The sequence below is a fragment of the Pantherophis guttatus genome, chromosome 4 (assembly GCF_059756535.1).
Source record: "Pantherophis guttatus breed Tessera chromosome 4, ASM5975653v1, whole genome shotgun sequence".
Classification (NCBI taxonomy): Eukaryota; Metazoa; Chordata; class Lepidosauria; order Squamata; family Colubridae; genus Pantherophis; species Pantherophis guttatus.
This window is the reverse complement of record NC_142066.1, coordinates 6,157,488-6,174,820: the sequence shown is the minus strand read 5'-3', so window position 1 is coordinate 6,174,820 and position 17,333 is coordinate 6,157,488. Positions and strand designations below refer to the sequence as shown.

Here is a 17,333-nt window from a genome sequence, read left to right as displayed (position 1 = left end):
TTACAGTCAGGGGACAATAAAAATTCCTTAATCTCACAAAACATTGACAGACCCAGCCATAGTTTCAGACTGGAAATTGTGAACATCCTAGACCAGTTATGGCTAACCATTTTGCCACCACATGCCAGGAAGGTGGGGGGAGCAGGGGAGGTTCGTGTGCACGTGTGCCCACACCCATAATTCTATGTGCCACGCCCTACGCACAACCCCCCTCCCCTCCGCTCTTGGTACATGATGGCCCAGTAAGCCCGCTTTTCTCTCTCATCTGGCTCCAGATCCTCTCTGCATCTGGGGAGGGCAAAAAGAACCTTCCCCACTTCTCGGAGGCCCTTTGGAGGCCTGAAATGGCCCATTTCCCAACACTCGATTGGACAGGAAGTGACTTTTTTGCTGTCCCCAGCCTCCAGAGCCTCTATCCTCTCCTCTGCCTTCTGCGCATCCGCGCATCAGGCACTGGACCCAGCTGTTCCTCATCATCATCATCAGCAGCCACCTCCAGACCTGGGGGCTGTTGACTCTCCATCTGAAGGCTGACAGATGGCCCAGGTTCTGCCTCTGTCTCTCTATTTGCCAGCTCCATTCCCTCTTCCCCTTCAGAGCTCGCAGGTTGCCTTGATGCTGGCCATGACTCCACACCACCTTCTCCTCCTCTGATTCAGCTGCTGGAGGGACCAGTCCCTGACAGGCCACAACACAGTGCTGATTTACCATTAGCTCACCAAGTACTTAGGAGGTGAGGGCTTGGCAGCACAGGGAAACAACAATCAGTGACTTAATAGCTAGCAATCAACAACTAAAAATCCACACACAACAGGCACCATATAAATACCACACACCAAACAGCTCAAAGCACACACTTTGCTAGAGAGAAGTTCCCTGAGGATGGGTTCCAGCATGAATCAGAAAGCTTGGAAGACTAAATCTCTGGTCCCGGTGACTGATCCAGATTGGATTCTGCTATTAATTTAATTAAATTTAACTTGGACTAACTGAATTTGTTTTAAAATTGGTTTCCAACCTGTAATGTTTCCTGTCACTTCTCATCACTTTCCTCTCCTTCTTCGTTGATGTGGTCCGCCAGCAGCCTGCAGATTTGGACAGTGAGGAGGTTGGGGAGGAATGTGGGCCAGTCCTGGAGTCTGGGGAAGGCTTTGATGAGGGCTCTGAGTCAGAGGCAGAGAGGGGGCCAAGGCCATCTGATAGTTCTTTGCTGCCTCCAGAGTCTCAGGAGTCTGACATCAGCGAGGCAGAAGAACAGTGTGTACATGTGCAGAGCTGCCAGAAGGCAGGAACAATTAAGAAAACAGGGTCAACTTGGGAGTAAGGCTTGGAGATGACTGGCCCCTCCCATAAGACATAAAAGAGAAGCAAACGGGATGTGAGTTTGTGGAGGAAGCAATTAGTTCATCTGGTCAGTAAAAGCTCTGGAAAAGCTCTGTGCTAAGTTTGGCCTTGCCCTGTGTTTGGCAATTAGTTCTCTGGCAGCATTCCAAGGGAGATAAGGTGGGTGTTTGTAAACACTCCCCTGAAAGACTGTTTGAGAAGCCTTTCAGACTGGGAATGACAATAATTCAAAGCCGTTTGAATTAAAGAGGTTTGCCGGTACTAAGTTTGTGCTGTATACTTTCTAAGGAAGCCTAGGTCAGAACATTCTTGTTTTTTTTTCCCCTCTCCTACAGAGACAGTAAAAAATCCTTCCATCCTTCCACTTTGGCCCTGCTGTAGCTCCAGCAAGGAAGATACTAGTATGGTAACTTTTGCTTGCCTGCTCATTGAACACGGTACAAAGTCTTTGGAAATCACATGGGAACCTAACACTCCAGAACCGAAAAAATTCTCAACTCAGCAAATGAGTGGACCAAACCTGTTCACAACAAGCCAACTCACCGTCTCTTCCTCGAGCTCGTCCGAAGTTCAATACAAATGCTTTGTAAAAGAAAAGAAAGAACTTCCCCCAGCTATCTTCACAAACAAATGTAAGTTTTTTCAAGAGGGTAAATAATGTGATGTTAAGCCTGATGGGTAAATATGGAGCTGGGACTCTGCCAGGTGTGTAGGTTCAACTTGGAGGGACAGTGGCGTGCATAAAAACAGAGAAGGTGACTATAGAAGGAGGCATCTATATGGTTTTCTTGGCAACAGCATAGAAGTAGTTTTCCTGTTTCCTTCTTTTGGGATTTTTTTTATTTCTGAGTCCAGCCTATTTTCTTAAACTCTCCAATTCAAATACTACCAGTGATGGGATTCAGCCGGTTCAGGCCAGTTCAGCTGAACTGGTAGTTAAGTTGCTGGCTGGCCCACCCCGCCGCTTCCAGGAGACCCCATGCGCCCTATTTTGGCTCCCAGGTAAGTGCAGGGAGGCCTAATAGGCCCAAAATGGGGTGCGGGGGGGAGTGTGGTGCCCTCCATGGCCTGTTTTTGCTCCCAGGAAGCTTCAGGGGTGCCAACTAGGCCCATAACAGGGCACAGGGGGTATGGCGCACCCCCCTGACCCGTTTTCACTGCAGGGAGGCCTACTAGGCCCAAAATGGGGCACAGGGAGGCAGCGCATCCCCCCGTGGCCTGTTTTTGCTCCCAGGAGGGGTGCAGGAGGCCAAGTGCTGCCTGTCGCACCCCCTGGCCATGCCCACCATGGCCACGCCCACTCAGCCGGTCATTAGGGCAGAGAACCAGTTATTAAATTATTTGAATCCCACCACTGAATACTACCCAGACCTGATGTTGCTTAACCTTCTGAGTCCAAATGAGATTAGATGGGCACCACACTTGTTGAGGGCATGCTATAATCACCTTCAGGTCTCCTGATGACAGGACAGCATTAAGACAGGGTTGCTCATCAGGAGAATCTGGAGATGATCAAAGGTCTAGGTCCTGAAGATAACATCCTGTTCAGATTTTTGAACTGGTTGTCAAGTTGCTTCTTAAGTCAGTTAAGTTTAGCGTCCTTGACCTTCAAAAATAGAAATTAATTGGGACTAGGATAGAACAGAATAACAGGGTTGGAAGACACCTTGGAGGCAGTGGTGGGCTGTAACCAAATCGGTGATTGCGCTGTTTTCATGTGCACATGCGCTTCACATTTGCATGCTCCTAACGCGCTTGTGCGCAACATTCAAAATACAGCAATTTGAAGCTCCGCTGCTTACCTTCTAAGGCAGCCGCGGTAAGTAGAACAGCAGAGGCACGGAAATCAGCTGTGTCGCATGAATCTGCTGAGCCAGAAATATAGGACAGGATAGGGTGGGGGCTGGTGGATCGGGCCAGCTGATTGTCGGAACTTCTGATTCACCTGAACCGGTCCAAACCGGCAGCAGCCCACCACCGCTTGGAGGTCTTCTCGTCCAATCCCCTGCTCAAGCAGGAAGCCCTTTGCCATTTCAGAAAAGTGGCTGTTCAAGTTCTTGTTAAAAAAACCTCCACCCACAAATATCACAGGAAGCTTATCCTACCCCTTCTAAAGTAGATCTCACTGCAGGAGGCCCATTGGAATCTACGTTTAGCTTGTTTCTTATACATTTTTTAAATTAAGGAGAAACAGCTGATGGTCTCTATGTTTGCTATTTGGGCAGAATCAGTGGTGGGCTGCTGCTGGTTCAGATGGGTTCTGGCGAACCTGTAATTGTGACCTGCAGGTGGGCCCGCCCACCTGCCCCGGCACTATGCCATCCTATTTAGTTGTGTTTTTTAAGCCACGCACATGCAAGCAAGTGTGCGCACGAGCAAAGCGCTCACATTTTCAGTGCTGGGGTGAACCGGTTATTAATTCATGTCCCACCCACCTCTGGGCTGAATGCAGTGGTGAAATCTAAAATTTGTTACAATCGGTTCTGTGGGCGTGGCTTGGTGTGTGGGGGGGTAATGTGACTGGGTGGGTGTGGCCAATTTTTTTTTTTTTTACTTTTAAAACCCTTTTTTTCTACAACCTCTTCCCCGAAGAGGTTGTAAAAAAATGCTTTCAAAAGGATCCCAGCTGAGTTGCCTGATTGGCAGAGACTTTTTTTTCTTTTAAATGCCTCTGATGATCAGGCAACTCAGCTTGGATTGTCAGAGACATTTAAAAGAAAAAAAGGGGTTTTTTTTCTTTTAAAAGCCTTTGAGGATCCTAGCTGAGCCCCGTGATCATCAGAGGCTTTTTCTTTTTCTTTTAAAAGCATTTTTTCGGCCAAAGAGGTTGTAGAAAAAATGCTTTTAAAAGTAAAAAAAAAAAAGTCTCTGATGATTGTGCGGCTCAGCTGGGCGGGGGGGGCAGGGATTTTTGCTACTGGTTCTCTGAACCACCCGCCTCCATCACTACCGGATCGGGTGATCCAGTCCGAACTGGGAGCATTTCACCCCTGGCAGAATGCCAGGAAGACAGCTTAATAAATAGTCTTCTCTAAGTACAAACATTTCTTAAGTATGGCTCTTCCAACAAAACAACAACATTTTTCTACTTTGTATTCTCAGATTGCATTTTGCAACCTTTGAAACCAGTTGATGTTCAGATCTTAACCCCCAGTTGTGGCAAACAGAGCTCAGTGGCCAACGTGGAGCTGGTATGCTTTCTGAGAAGCTTTAGTGGTGGAAAAGCTGAGGTGGAATGGCTGAAGAATGGAGTACAGCTCCAAGGGAAAGAAGAGGTGGCATTGAGAGCCGATGTAGGAAAGAGTAGCGGTTACTCCAGTTTCATCCACCTGAACATCAGCAAAGAGAGTTGGGACAAAGGAGACCTCTACACCTGTAAAGTGACGCGCCCGCCAGGCAGTCAAAACGTCACAATGCAGAATGCCAGCAAATGTCAAGGTGAGCGTTACCACCCTAAAGTATCAAGAGTTTATGGGCTATAAAATGATGGAGGGGTAGGAAGCAATCCAGGCAGATCATCTGTCAGGGTTCCAAGTAATGCATCCATTTCAAAACAGAACATCTAATGCAGGAGTCTCTAACTTTCTGGTTTTGTGTACCAGCAGAGTTAGCAGGGGGGGAAGAGGGAATGCTTCCACACAAGCAGCGGGTGCAGGAGTCTGCACATGAGAATGGGGCCTCGTTTGTGAGCATGCACACTCGGCATCTGCACAAGTGGAGCTTCACATGTGAGCACACTCATCCGCCCAAATTTTCACTCCCTTTTAGGGGGGGGAAGGTGTGTCTTATACTCCGAAAAATACAGTAGATAGATGTAGATGTAGATGTAAATATATAAACATAAATGTTGATATTAGAGCTTTGGTGGCGCAGTGGTTAGAGTGCAGTACTGCAGGCTACTTCTGCCGGCAGCCTGCAATTTGGCAGTTCGAATCTCACCAGGCTCCAGGTTGACTCAGCCTTCCATCCTTTTGATCTGTCCCCGTCCACACACACACACAAACACAGCCAGCCGAGGGTTAAGGAAGCACTTGGCACACACCCAGGTCTTTATCTCCAACTTGGCAGCGATATACACACTGTCTGCCAAGTGCTTTATTTCCACAGAAACAGAAAGATAATATACTCAGCGTACAAGAGTCCAACAGAAATAAATATTCCTCTCAGCAGTTTAGGACGATGCTTTAGTGACTATCCAAGGTTTATTTTTGTTCGTCACAGGGATCACTGGCCACCACCCTCTATCATATAGTCTCTGGGGTGTGGTCCAGTGACTCAGTTCTAATCCCTAGCACACCTCCTGAGCTGCTGCAATCGTTTATCACGCCTTCGGTGGCGTGCATCCAGGAATGATGTCTCTCCTTCACTCTCATCTGAGACACCTGTCTCCCGGCTAATCTCCTCTCCCTCGGCCGGCACCTGAGACAGTGCCAGAGGGGAGGGGCCTGGAGAGGGAGGCCTGGCTGACTCCTCTTCCTCATGCTCGTAGCTTTCTTCCTCCGATGGGATAGGCTCAGAGGGCGGGGCCACAACACCTTTACAAGGTTGGTAAAATGAGGACCCAGATTGTTGGGGGCAAAAGGCTGACTCTGTAAACCGCTTACAGAGGCCTGGAAAGCACTGTGAAGCGGAATATAAGTCTAGGTGCTATTGCTATTTTCAAATGCAGCTTTTCAAAGAGCATCTTCCTTGGTTTTCTTGAGTTTCCTTATCTTTAAAGAAGCTACTAAAACTTGCAGCTTCTTAGCAAGTATGTCACTGTTAATGAATTATTAAAGATTAAAAAAAAACCCCACTATTCTCAAATAGTATTATAATCCTTGTGTCATTTCTCTCCTGGCTTTCATCCACAGTGTGCTACGGTTGCATGCATCAACCCACCATATTTTTTACCAAGCCATCTTACAAAAGCCTGCTTGATAGGTCAGCCATCCTGGTCTGCGCCGTGATCTCTTCTAACCTGGAGAGTGCTCAGATCACCTGGCTTGTGGATGGCAAAGCCAGCAGTGATGTCGTGAATGAGATGGTGACGACGGACGATAACGGAAGTCAGAAGTTGAGAAGCAACCATTCGGTGTCTTTGGAACAGTGGACGAAGGGCACCGTCTTCACCTGCAAAGTAACCGGGAGCTGCTTTGAAGAACACCGAAAAGACATCACCATCAAGAAGCCTACTCGTGAGTAGATCGCCGAGCCCCTTAAAACGCCGCTCCATCGAGCAAGCAGGAATCGCGTATCTTCAAAAAAATTTTAAAAAGTGTTAATATACAAAACAGGAATCATGTATATCATGTACAGGAATCGTGCGATAGGAATTATGCACCCTTGGTTATGAGCGATTTCATTAAAGTAGAATTTCTCCAAACTTTTTGAATTTGCTTTTCCTAAGTGTTTTGCATCTTGGGCTGATGTTGAGGTGACCAAGCTACCAAGGAGTTCTTCTCATATTTGTTGAGTTTTGGGATTTCCCCCAAGTTCTTTTGCAACCTCTTCACAATCGTCTATATGGCCTGTCTTCACAAATTCACCCTTTCTTCTCTTGCCGTTTTGTCTCCTTCCATGTTTTTGAAGGCCCGAAAACAATAGCTAGGAGGGTGATGTGTACAGACTGCTCATAATATTTTAATGTCTATTGATAGCAGGATTTTTTTAAAAAATGGCAACTAAGAGAATAACAAAATAACAGAGTTGGAAGGGAGCCTTGAAGTCTTCTAGTTCAACTGCCTGCTCAAGCAGTAAACAGAGGTGGTATTCAGCTGGTTCGGGCAAACTGGTAGCAGCAATCTGCAAGTGGGCCCCGCCCACCCACCCAGGGCAATCCCGTCCTATATCGCTGTGGTTTTGACACTGCACGCATACGTGGATGGTGCATGAGAGCAAATTCCCGTGTTGTTTAATATCGCACGCATATGTGGATGGTGTGCATGAGCGAATTCCCATGTTGTTTGACGTTGCACGCATGCACGGATGGTGTGTGAGAGCTAAGCAAGCGGGTGCACGAGTGAGCAGGTGCTTGAGTGAGCGAGCACGCTCACATTTCTGGTGCTGGGCGAACCGGTGGTGACAGAATGTGAAGCCCACTTCTGGCAGGAAACCCTATAACATTTCAAACCAATGGTTGTCCAATGTCTTCTTTAAAAATCTCCGGTGTTGAAACACCACAACTTCTGAAGGCAAACTGTTCCACTCATTAATTGTTCTCCCTGTCAGGAAATTTCTCCTTAGTTCCAGGTTGTTTCTCTCCTTGATTAGTTTCCATCCATTGCTTCTTGCCTGCTTTTAGGTACTTTGAGAATAGGTTGACCTCCCTCTTCCTTGTGGAAGCCCCTCAGTGTTTTGCCCCAGCTACGGACCCCAAAGAATGCAGCACACACAAAAACTATACAAAGCTTATTTTACTCAAATAACTCAGTCTTTTTCAATCAAAGGCTGTTAATAAACTTCCTTAACAGCCTACAAGCATTCTAAGATAAGGTAATCACAGTCTTACGAGAGTTGGCAGAAAGCCCAGAAGTAATTTTGCAGAGAATCCAGACGCGAAGGAGAATGAACTAAAGTTGTTCCCTACAGCTTGCTGCAAACGGCGTTCCTCCTTAAATAAGCTAAGGGAGTGGCCAATTAGCCCCAAGCCTTACTCTCGAGGAGACCTCCTCCTGAGGAGCCACTCCTGCCTTTTGGCAGTTCTGCGCACCCGTGCATTGAGAAGAGGCTCCTCCTCTTCTTCCTCTTCACTTAAGGGAGCTTCTGGAGGTTCTGAAGGCCCTGGCTGAATCTCCGCCTCTGGCACCACATCTTCTCCAGCCTCCTCACTGTCTGACTCGAGCGCCAGCTGCACAGACTGCTGGCGCAGCACCACACCAGCCTCCTCGTTGTTGGAATCAGCTACAATCCGCACAGGCCGCTGACGGGCCACAACAATCAGATATTGGAACACTGTTCTCATGTCACCTCTATTTCTACACAAACAGAAGTTTTCTGATGCAACTATCTTGCGAGAACAATTGGAACTGAGGAGTTGACCAAGGGAGACTTCTTCAAATCCAATCAACAAATAGAAAAAATTCTCATACAAGATATGCCAAAACACATCTTGAGTGGCAGTGTGAAAGGTTTAGACAATGACTGGGAAAAGTCCCCAGCTCCCAGCCTTAAAGCCTCATAAGAGCCTTGGTGGCTCAGTGGTTAGAGTGCAGTACTGCAGGCTACTTCTGCTGACTGCAATTTGGCAGTTCAAATCTCACCAGGTTCAAGGTTGACTCAGCCTTCCGTCCTTCTGAGGTGGGTTACTATGAGGACCCAGATTGTTGTGGGCAATAGGCTGACTTTGTAAAACCACTTAGAGAGGGCTGTAAAGCACTGTAAAGTGGTATATAAGTCTAAGGGCTATTGTTACAGTCATGGTATTAGTGAAATGAACAGTACAGACATACAATAAATTTAAAAAATAACAAAACAAAACAAAACCTTTTGTAAAGTAGCTCCAAGCCACAGCTTCTTTCAACAGGCATTATCAGTCCAGGAGGATTCCACTTATGTGCCCTGGTCTCACATGGGAAACTGCAACCACATTAGAAACTAAACTTTTAGGCAAGAAAAACAAAATGCACAGATACCGTATACTGTATGTAGTAACTGTGAGAGGGATCTTGGATTCCTAGTGGACAACCATTTAAATATGAGCCAGCAGTGTGCAGCAGCTGCCAAAAAAGCCAACACAGTTCTAGGCTGCATAAACAGAGGGATAGAATCAAGATCATGTGAAGTGTTAATGCCACTTTATAATGCCTTGGTAAGGTCACACTTGGAATATTGCATCCAGTTTTGGTCGCCACGATGTAAAAAAGATGTTGAGACTCTAGAAAAAGTGCAGAGAAGAGCAACAAAAATGATGAGGGGACTGGAGGCTATAACATATGAAGAACAGTTACAGGAACTGGGTATGTGTAGTTTAATGAAAAGAAGGACTAGGAGAGACATGATAGCAGTGTTCCAATATCTCAGGGGCTGCCACAAAGAAGAGGCAGTCAAGCTATTCTCCAAAGCATGTTAAGGCAGGACAAGAAGCAATGGGTGGAAACAAATAAAGGAGAGAAGCAACTTAGAACTAAGGAGAAATTTCCTGAGAGTCTGTTGTGGGCCGCCAGTGGCCTGCGCAGATTGTTGCTGATCCCGACAACGAGGAGGCTGGTGTGGTGTCGCGCCAGCAGCCTGTGCAGCCGGCGCTCGAGTCAGACAGTGAGGAGGCTGAAGAAGATGTGGTGCCAGAGGCGGGGATTCAGCCAGGGCCTTCAGAACCTCCAGAAGCTCCTTTAAGTGAAGAGGATGAAGAGGAGGAGCCTCTTCTCGATGCATGGGCGCACAGAGCTGCCAAAAGGCAGGAGTGGTTACTCAGGAGGAGCTCTCCTCGAAAGTAAGGCTTGGGGCTAATTGGCCACTCCCTTAGCCTATTTAAGTTTGCACGCAGCTTGTAAAAAGCTGCAGGAAACAACGTTCGTTCATTCGCTATTCATTGAGTTTGGATTTTCTTTGCAAACCTTGCTTCTGGGCTTTTTGCCAACTCTAGTAAGACTCCATCTTATCTGTGGAATTTCTGGCAGGTTGTTAAGAACGTTTATTAACAGCCTGCATTTGCAAAAGACTGTGTTTTGAAGTAAATGGAGTTTTGTTTGAAGTTTGTGTGTGCAGCATTCTTTGGGATCCGTAGCTGGGGTAGAACAGAGTCAGAACAATTAATCAGTGGAACAACTTGCCTCCAGAAGTTGTGAATGCTCCAACACTGGAGGTTTTTAAGAAGATGTTGGATAACCATTTGTCTGAAGTGATGTAGGGTTTCTTGCCTAAGCAGGGAGTTGGACTAGAAGACCTCCAAGGTCCCTTCCAATTCTGTTATTCTATTCTAAACCTTCTGAAAGAGTCCTATTTCATTCCTGGCCTTCTTTCCATCACAACACTTTGGGAGTTTCAAAATTAATATCAAGGCCTTTGACTCATTCGGTTGAAGTGATGTTCTCAACAGGAGAAAGTACCATGCTTTTTTTTCCCATTTTTAAACACCTGCATGTTTTTTTCCTTTTCTTTTTCCGTTTAGAAATGCAAGCACCCTCCGTCATCATTTCTCGAGCCCCACTAGAGATTTCTCTCAAGAGCACCACGGCTCTCATTCTCGTATGTGATGTGAGCGGATTTTCCCCAGCGGAGATTAGCATCTCGTGGGAAAGAAATAACGTATCCCTGAGCAAAAATCTGTACAATAATGGGATCGCCACAGAAACGTCAAACGGGTATTCGGTGTACAGCATCTTGAAAATCAGCCGAGATGAGCCAGGAGGGAAAGGAGGCAGCTACTGCTGTATAGTCCACCATCCCGCTTCTCAAATCCCATACGTGGCCTATGAAAAGGTACCCATTGGTAAGTGGACCTTCTAAGGTGGTCGTGGAAGATATCATGATGAGTCACGTGGCGTGGTGGAACTTCTACAATGCCTTCTTAACTGTAAAGGGTTAAAAAGCTAATAGATCACAAACATCCTTTGGTTGAGCACTTCATCATGACCGAGAGGCAGATCCCTTAATAGAAAGAAGAACCCACCCATTGAAAAATATCCTTATCTATGGTGCTACATGGTTATTATTCTCAGGAGCCCAAGTGAAAATGTACCGTATTTTTCGGACTATAAAACGCTCTGAAGTATAAGACGCACCTAGCTTTTGGGGATGAAAACAAGAAAAAAAAATCTGCCTCTGCCTCCCAGCAATTTGCCTCCTTGCAGCAAACAGCAAACAGCCTGGTCAGCTTCAGCACAGCCTGATTTAGCACGAGCAGCTGATTGGCAGTGGGATCTGCCTCCCAGAATACCTATCAGCTGTTCCAGGCTGCACGGATCGCCACTGCCCATCAGCACCATTGGCGCCTATTAGCGCCATCAGCGCCCATCACCGCTGCCACCTATCACTGCCTCCACCTATCGCCGCCTCAACACACCACATTTTTGGCCTCTGCACATCCCATTTTCGGCCTCCAAGCATCTCATTTTTGGCCCATTCCAGGTGGCAGGGATTGCTGCCGCGGCCTGGAACAGGCCAAAAATGGGATGCATGGAGGTTAAAAATGGGGTGCACAGAGGTGGCGATAGGTGGTAGCAACAATGGGCGGTGGTGCTGCCGATGGGCGATGGAGATCCCCGCAGCCTGGAACAGCTGATCAGTAGGAGGCAGATCCAACCGCCAATCAGCTGCTCATGCTGAATCAGGCTGTGCTGAAACTGACTAGGCTGTTTGCTGTTTGCTGCAAGGAGGCAAATTTCTGGGAGGCAGAGGCTGAAGGGTGGGGGCCGGCAGGTGGGCGGGGCTTCAGCAACATTCGCTGTATAAGACACACAGACATTTCCACCCACTTTTTTTGGGAGGAGGAAGTGTGTTTTATACTATGAAAAATACGGTATATTATGAGCAGCAGAGAATGTGCATTGGGCCTTATAGAGTTCTTTCCCGCAAAACTACCCAAATCATCATTAACATTTTGTAGAGAAATTGCAAGACCATCTTATGAGATCTTGCAAGATCTCAGTCCTTTCTTCATTACACATCCAATTGTGTAATGGTGTTCAGAATCCAGGGACAGCTGCTGCATGACTTTCTTTACTCTGATTAGTGGAACACCAGCTTTTGAATATAATCTGCCTCCCTGAGTGCAGTGATGTAACAGAATGACAGAATAATAGAGTTGGAAGGGATCTTAGGGTGGTCTTCTAGTCCAGCCCCCTGCTCAAGCAGGAAACCCTACACCACTTCAGAAAAATGGTTGTCCAATCTCTTCTTAAAAACCTTCCGGTGTTGGAGCATTCACAACTTCCGGAGGCAAGTTATTCCACTGGTTGATTGTTCGCACTGTCAGGAAATTTCTCCTTAGTTCTAGGTTGCTTCTCTCCCTGATTATTTTCCACCTGTTGCTTCTTGTCCTATCTTGAGGTGCTTTGGAGCAATGGTCACCAACTGGTGGTCTGTGGACCACTGTTGGTCCACGAGAAATTTTTGGTGGTCCGCAGAAAAATTACTTGCATTTTTTATATTGCACTAAATCAGGGGTCCTCAAACTACAGCCCCTGGGCTGGATACGTGCAATGAATGTTTGTGTTGCTGCAGAGAGTGTCCCCCTTCAGGGCCTTTTTGTGTTGATCAGAGGGGGGCAGAAATCCCAACTCAGAGTCTGCTTCAGCCTCCTGGTGCAGGGCTTTGGACAAAGGCTGGAGGGAAGCACCACTGGTGGCGAAGAGCTAGAAGACTTTGTTCCAGTGGGACTGCATCATGGCCTGGAACTGGCTGACCATCTCAGCCCACTGAGCCTCCAGGTGCCAGTACCTGGCCTTGCACTCCTGCAGGTCTTCCCTCTGCTTGGAAAGCCTATGGTCATAGTCCTCAGTGAGATACTTCTACTGAGCCTCCTTCTTGGTCAGATCCAATTTCAACTGAGCTGTTTTGCCAACTCTTTCTCAAGGTGGCTGCTTACCTTCAACAATTGCTTCCTGTTGGGGCCCTAAGGAGCCCAGGCGGGGAGGCGAGTAGTGGCTGGGAGGGGAGGGCTGAGTAGAGGCTGCCAAGGCACCCGTCAACATGAGTGACATCGAGTTGGCCACCCCCACCCAGTCACATGACCACCTAGCCACGCCCACCCAGCTGGTTATTGGACAGATCGTATTAGTGGTCTGTGGGATTTAAAATTATTAATTTAGTGGTCCCTGAGGTCCGAAAGGTTGGTGACCCCTGCTTTGGAGAATTAGGTTGACTGCCTCTTCTTTATGGCAACCTAGATATTGGAAGACTGCTATCATGTCGCCCTTAGTCCTTCTTTTCATTAAACAAATGTACCCAACTTGCAACCATTAGCACCATATAATTACCTGGATGTATGCAAATATGTATAAATATACCCAACCAATTCTAATATTTTTTAAGCACACCCAGGGCACCTCCAACAAAGGTAAGACATTGAAATCAAGTTTGGTTCCGTGAAATGCTTGCTAAAGTAAATCTCATCGTATCTAAATGTTAACCCTCAATTCCGTGAGTCAGTGCAAATGCTATTATAGACCAGAAGGGACATGGACTAGTCCATACATGTATCTGCATTATGCAAATGATTCTGATCATGGGTATTCCATGTGAAACAGCCATCCAACTCCAACACCACTGATGGAACATTCGCATAACCTTGCCTCATTTCTTTCCTTTCAGAAGAAACCGTTCATATTTTTTGCCTTAAGAATGATATGGGGGGCGGGGGAGGGGTATTGGAGGAATAATTGGGGGGGGACCCAAAGGCTGGAGGGTTTTTGGTTTTTTGTTTCATTTCTCTTCTATTGGAAACCGTTGAGATTTTGAGGGAACTCACCTGAGATAATGAAAGTAAAAGGATGTTTTCTTCAAGTCAACCCTCAGATTTCAAGGACAACTCCAGGGTATCTTCTTGGCAGCCATCCAGAAGGGGTCGGTCACTGTGCCTTCTTGGGAAGTTTTCAACTACCCAGTCTAGATCTCAGTTCTGGAATTCTCCAACAGGGAGGTCCTTGGTACCCTCTGAGCTTCGTTCTTTTCTTGCAGATGTTTTGTTGCCATCATCAGCATCACTAACATTGATGATGTTACCTAGTGTTGGTAATTAAATGTCTGAAAGAAAGCAACCACGTTTAGAGAGCACCAAGGACCACCAGCATTACCTCCTCCTCCTCCTCCTCCTCCTCCTCTTGCATTCCACACACACACCTTTCTACCACTGATGTTCCCTAGTTGGGTCATGAAATGTCTTCAACGAAACAACCCAGCTCAGGGAGCACCAAGGATCTCACAGTCCTCCTCCTACTGCATTCCTGTGTTCCATGAAATGTCTTCAAGGAAACAACCCAGGTTACGGAGCAGCAAGGGTGCCACAGTCTTCCTTCTCCTCCTCCTCCCTTCTATTCCACTCCACAAATACCCCTCCTTTCTACCACTGATGTTCCCTAGTTGGATCATGAAATGTCCGCAAGAAAACAACCCAGCTCAGAGAGCACCCAGGACCCTCACAGTTCAACCCTGAGCTACAAATATCCTCCTCTATCTGGAAGTCTCCAAATGTGTCCCCTTCCAAATGCCAGCCAGCACTGATCCTGCTTAGCTTCCCAGCCTAAACAAAACACTAGGTGATATTTATTTTATTTTGTTAATGTCTCAAATGCTTTGTTTATGGAGATGTTTTGTTCACTCCGTTGTTTTAATATATGAACCATCTAGCACATCAGAAGATGGCCAGGTCTGTACATAAAGCACTTAACCCTAACATGTATTTAATGACAAGAACAAACCTCTTTCACAGTTGGTTAATATCTGTTTGGATCCTTCTGGTGAACTCTGTCCTCGACTGAGATATTTGAAGTTGTATCATACATTTGCCCTTCTTTCTTTTTACCCACTGATGTGGCTGGGCTTTTCTCTCAACCAGTTTTGCAAACAAATGTCTCACTACGACTCTAAGAAATATACACTGTGGCTGTTTACATTATGCAATCTAATATGGCATGGGCCCGGGGTACTTGCAAGAGCACCTGCTATGGGCCTCCCACCGACCAGTGCATTCGCATAGGGCTGCCCTCCTCGGGGTGCCGTTGGCCAGGCAATGTCGGCTGATGGCACCCAGGATGAGGGCGTTCTCTGTGGGCGGCCCGACCCTCTGGAATGGTTTACCCACCAGGCTCCTCACAGCCCCTGATCACCACTCCTTCCACAGGGACCTGAAGACATGGCTCTTTAAACAAATCACCTGATCTGCTGGGAGTTTTTTAGTTTTTAGTTTTTCTAAGGGTTTTAATTGGAGTATTTTAATTAACTAAAATTAATTTATTATTTTATTGTGGGATGCTTTTTATTTTTGTGAACCACCCCGAGTCCTTCGGGAGAAGGGCGGCATATAAATTTGATAATAAAATAAAATAAAATAAAATAAAATAAAATAAAATAAAATAAAATAAAATAAAATAAAATAAAATAAAATAAAATAAAATAAAATAAAATAAAATAAAATAAAATAAAATAAAATAAAATAAAATAAAATAAAATAAAAAATATGTTCATGAAAACTGCACTAAATATGTGGGTCTTGCTTTTGAGAAGGGAAGCAAGCACTGCCTGAGGTAAAAACATAATCTAGAACTGTGGTTCTCAACCTGTGACTTGCAGGTTCGTAGAGGACTGTGATGTCATCACAAGAGGTTCACGAAGACTTGAAAAAAATGTGATGATTTAAATCTTGAGTTAAGTCTTGGCCTCAAAAAGTATTTCAAGGGTATCCACGGTGAAAAATAGGTTGAAAAACATTGATCTAAGGAAGTAAAACAGAGAAAGCAGATAAATAGTTGTATATTTTAAATATGGTTTGGGAGGAAAACATTGCATGCATTTCAACTTTGCACCATTGTTGTCTCTGGGAAAAAAAGGATATTTTTTTTCAATGTTTCCAGTAGTTTTTACAATTCATGCACACACATCTAATTTCATTGGGAAATTAAAAACAAAACTAGTTCTAGGTGAGGTACTGCTGGTTACTTCTCCTAGTACTTGGTGCCCAATTATTCTAGACACGCTCAGACACAGCCTCCATCAGCTTCACATTCCCATTGTACAGCAAAGAGTCTGTTGTGGCCCTCCAGCGGCCAGCGGAGCTGGTAGCAGATTCAGACAGTGAGGAGGTTGGGGAAGAACATGGGCCAGTCCTGGAGTCTGGGGAAGGCTCTGATGAGGGCTCTGTGTCGGAGGCAGAGAGGGGGCCAGGGCCGTATGCCAGTTATCAGTTGCCTTCGGAGTCAGACATCAGTGAGGCAGACGAACAGATGGAGCCTGTCCCCATTGTGCGCATGCGCAGAGTTGCCAGACGAAGGGAACAGCTAAAGAACAAGGGTCAACTTGGGAGTAAGGCCACAGGTGGACTTCTTGAAGAATGACTCCAATTTTTTTTTATTTACACTCCAGGGAGACCCTTTTGCTTATTACAGGTAACTTATTTTTTTGATCTCACCCTAATGACATGACCCTTTTTCTCCTTATGATCATGGCTCCTGACGCTCGCAGTCTCGTTACAGATTTCCTGGAGTCTCGAGCACCTACAGTGGAACTCCTGCAGTCAGTCGATCGGGAGAAGGACACCATGGTGTTGAAATGCATTGCAATGAATTACAGGCCCCCGAGTGTCACCATCACATGGGTGGGTGGCCCACAAAATAAGAAGGAAGCCATTGTGGACAAGAGGATGGCAGATGGAACCTATTGGGCCAGCAGCCAACTCACCCTCACCCTCTCCCAATGGCAAGAAATGGACAGCAAGACTTGTGAGGTGGTACACCAACCAACGAGCACAAAAAAAGTCCAGAAGATTTCCAGAAAAGGTGAACTAGAGCAGCAAAGCTAGAATGTCTGAAGTCCATCTTTGAATCAGACACTTCATGCTCCCAATCTTTTCTTTCCCACCTACTAGATGTAAACTGAGGTTTCCTTCTGAACACTATGTGCTTGTATTACCCTCCTCCTCTTCCTCCTCCTCCTCTTTTACTTCTTTGGATGTTGAGAGACTTCTGCTTCCTGATCTTCTGGTGGCCTTAACCATTGTTATTTAAGATCCTGGGTCACCCTGAAATGGCCTGGCTAAGGGGGCTCTGGTGAAATTTTGACTGGCTCAACAAACCGGCAATGGATAATTTATTGTTCTACAAATTATAACAAGATTATAATCAGGGGTGGGATTCTACCGGTTCAGACCAGTTCAGGCGAACCGGTAGCTCCGACAATCAGCTGGGAGCGAACCAGTTTACTCCGACAATCAGGTCCGCCTGCCTGCCTGCCCCTTCACTTTACTTACATTTATCTTCTCAGCTGATTGGCACGGTAGAGCAGATTTCCGTGCCTCAGCTGTGTTACTCCCAAGTGGTAACACAGAAGGTTCATATTTGTAAAACTGTGCATGCACA

General features: G+C 46.2%; 1 protein-coding gene and 2 gene segments (V, D, J or C); all 3 read left to right on the top strand.

Moving 5' to 3' along the window:
* The window catches only part of LOC117658371 (Ig gamma-2C chain C region-like), a 172,781-nt gene that overhangs the window by 30,674 nt on the left and 124,774 nt on the right, over nucleotides 1–17,333 (top strand).
* LOC132710242 (immunoglobulin heavy constant epsilon-like) overlaps nucleotides 1–17,333 on the top strand; it is a 147,081-nt gene that overhangs the window by 30,265 nt on the left and 99,483 nt on the right.
* Nucleotides 1–17,333, top strand: part of LOC117656307 (uncharacterized) — a 37,805-nt gene that overhangs the window by 380 nt on the left and 20,092 nt on the right. The window contains exons 2-6 of the mRNA XM_087891724.1: nucleotides 1,680–1,976; nucleotides 4,447–4,782; nucleotides 6,198–6,521; nucleotides 10,433–10,753; nucleotides 16,452–16,754. Of these exons, the coding sequence (XP_087747850.1) occupies nucleotides 1,680–1,976; nucleotides 4,447–4,782; nucleotides 6,198–6,521; nucleotides 10,433–10,753; nucleotides 16,452–16,754 (1,581 nt within the window). The remainder of the gene's footprint in view (nucleotides 1–1,679; nucleotides 1,977–4,446; nucleotides 4,783–6,197; nucleotides 6,522–10,432; nucleotides 10,754–16,451; nucleotides 16,755–17,333) is intronic.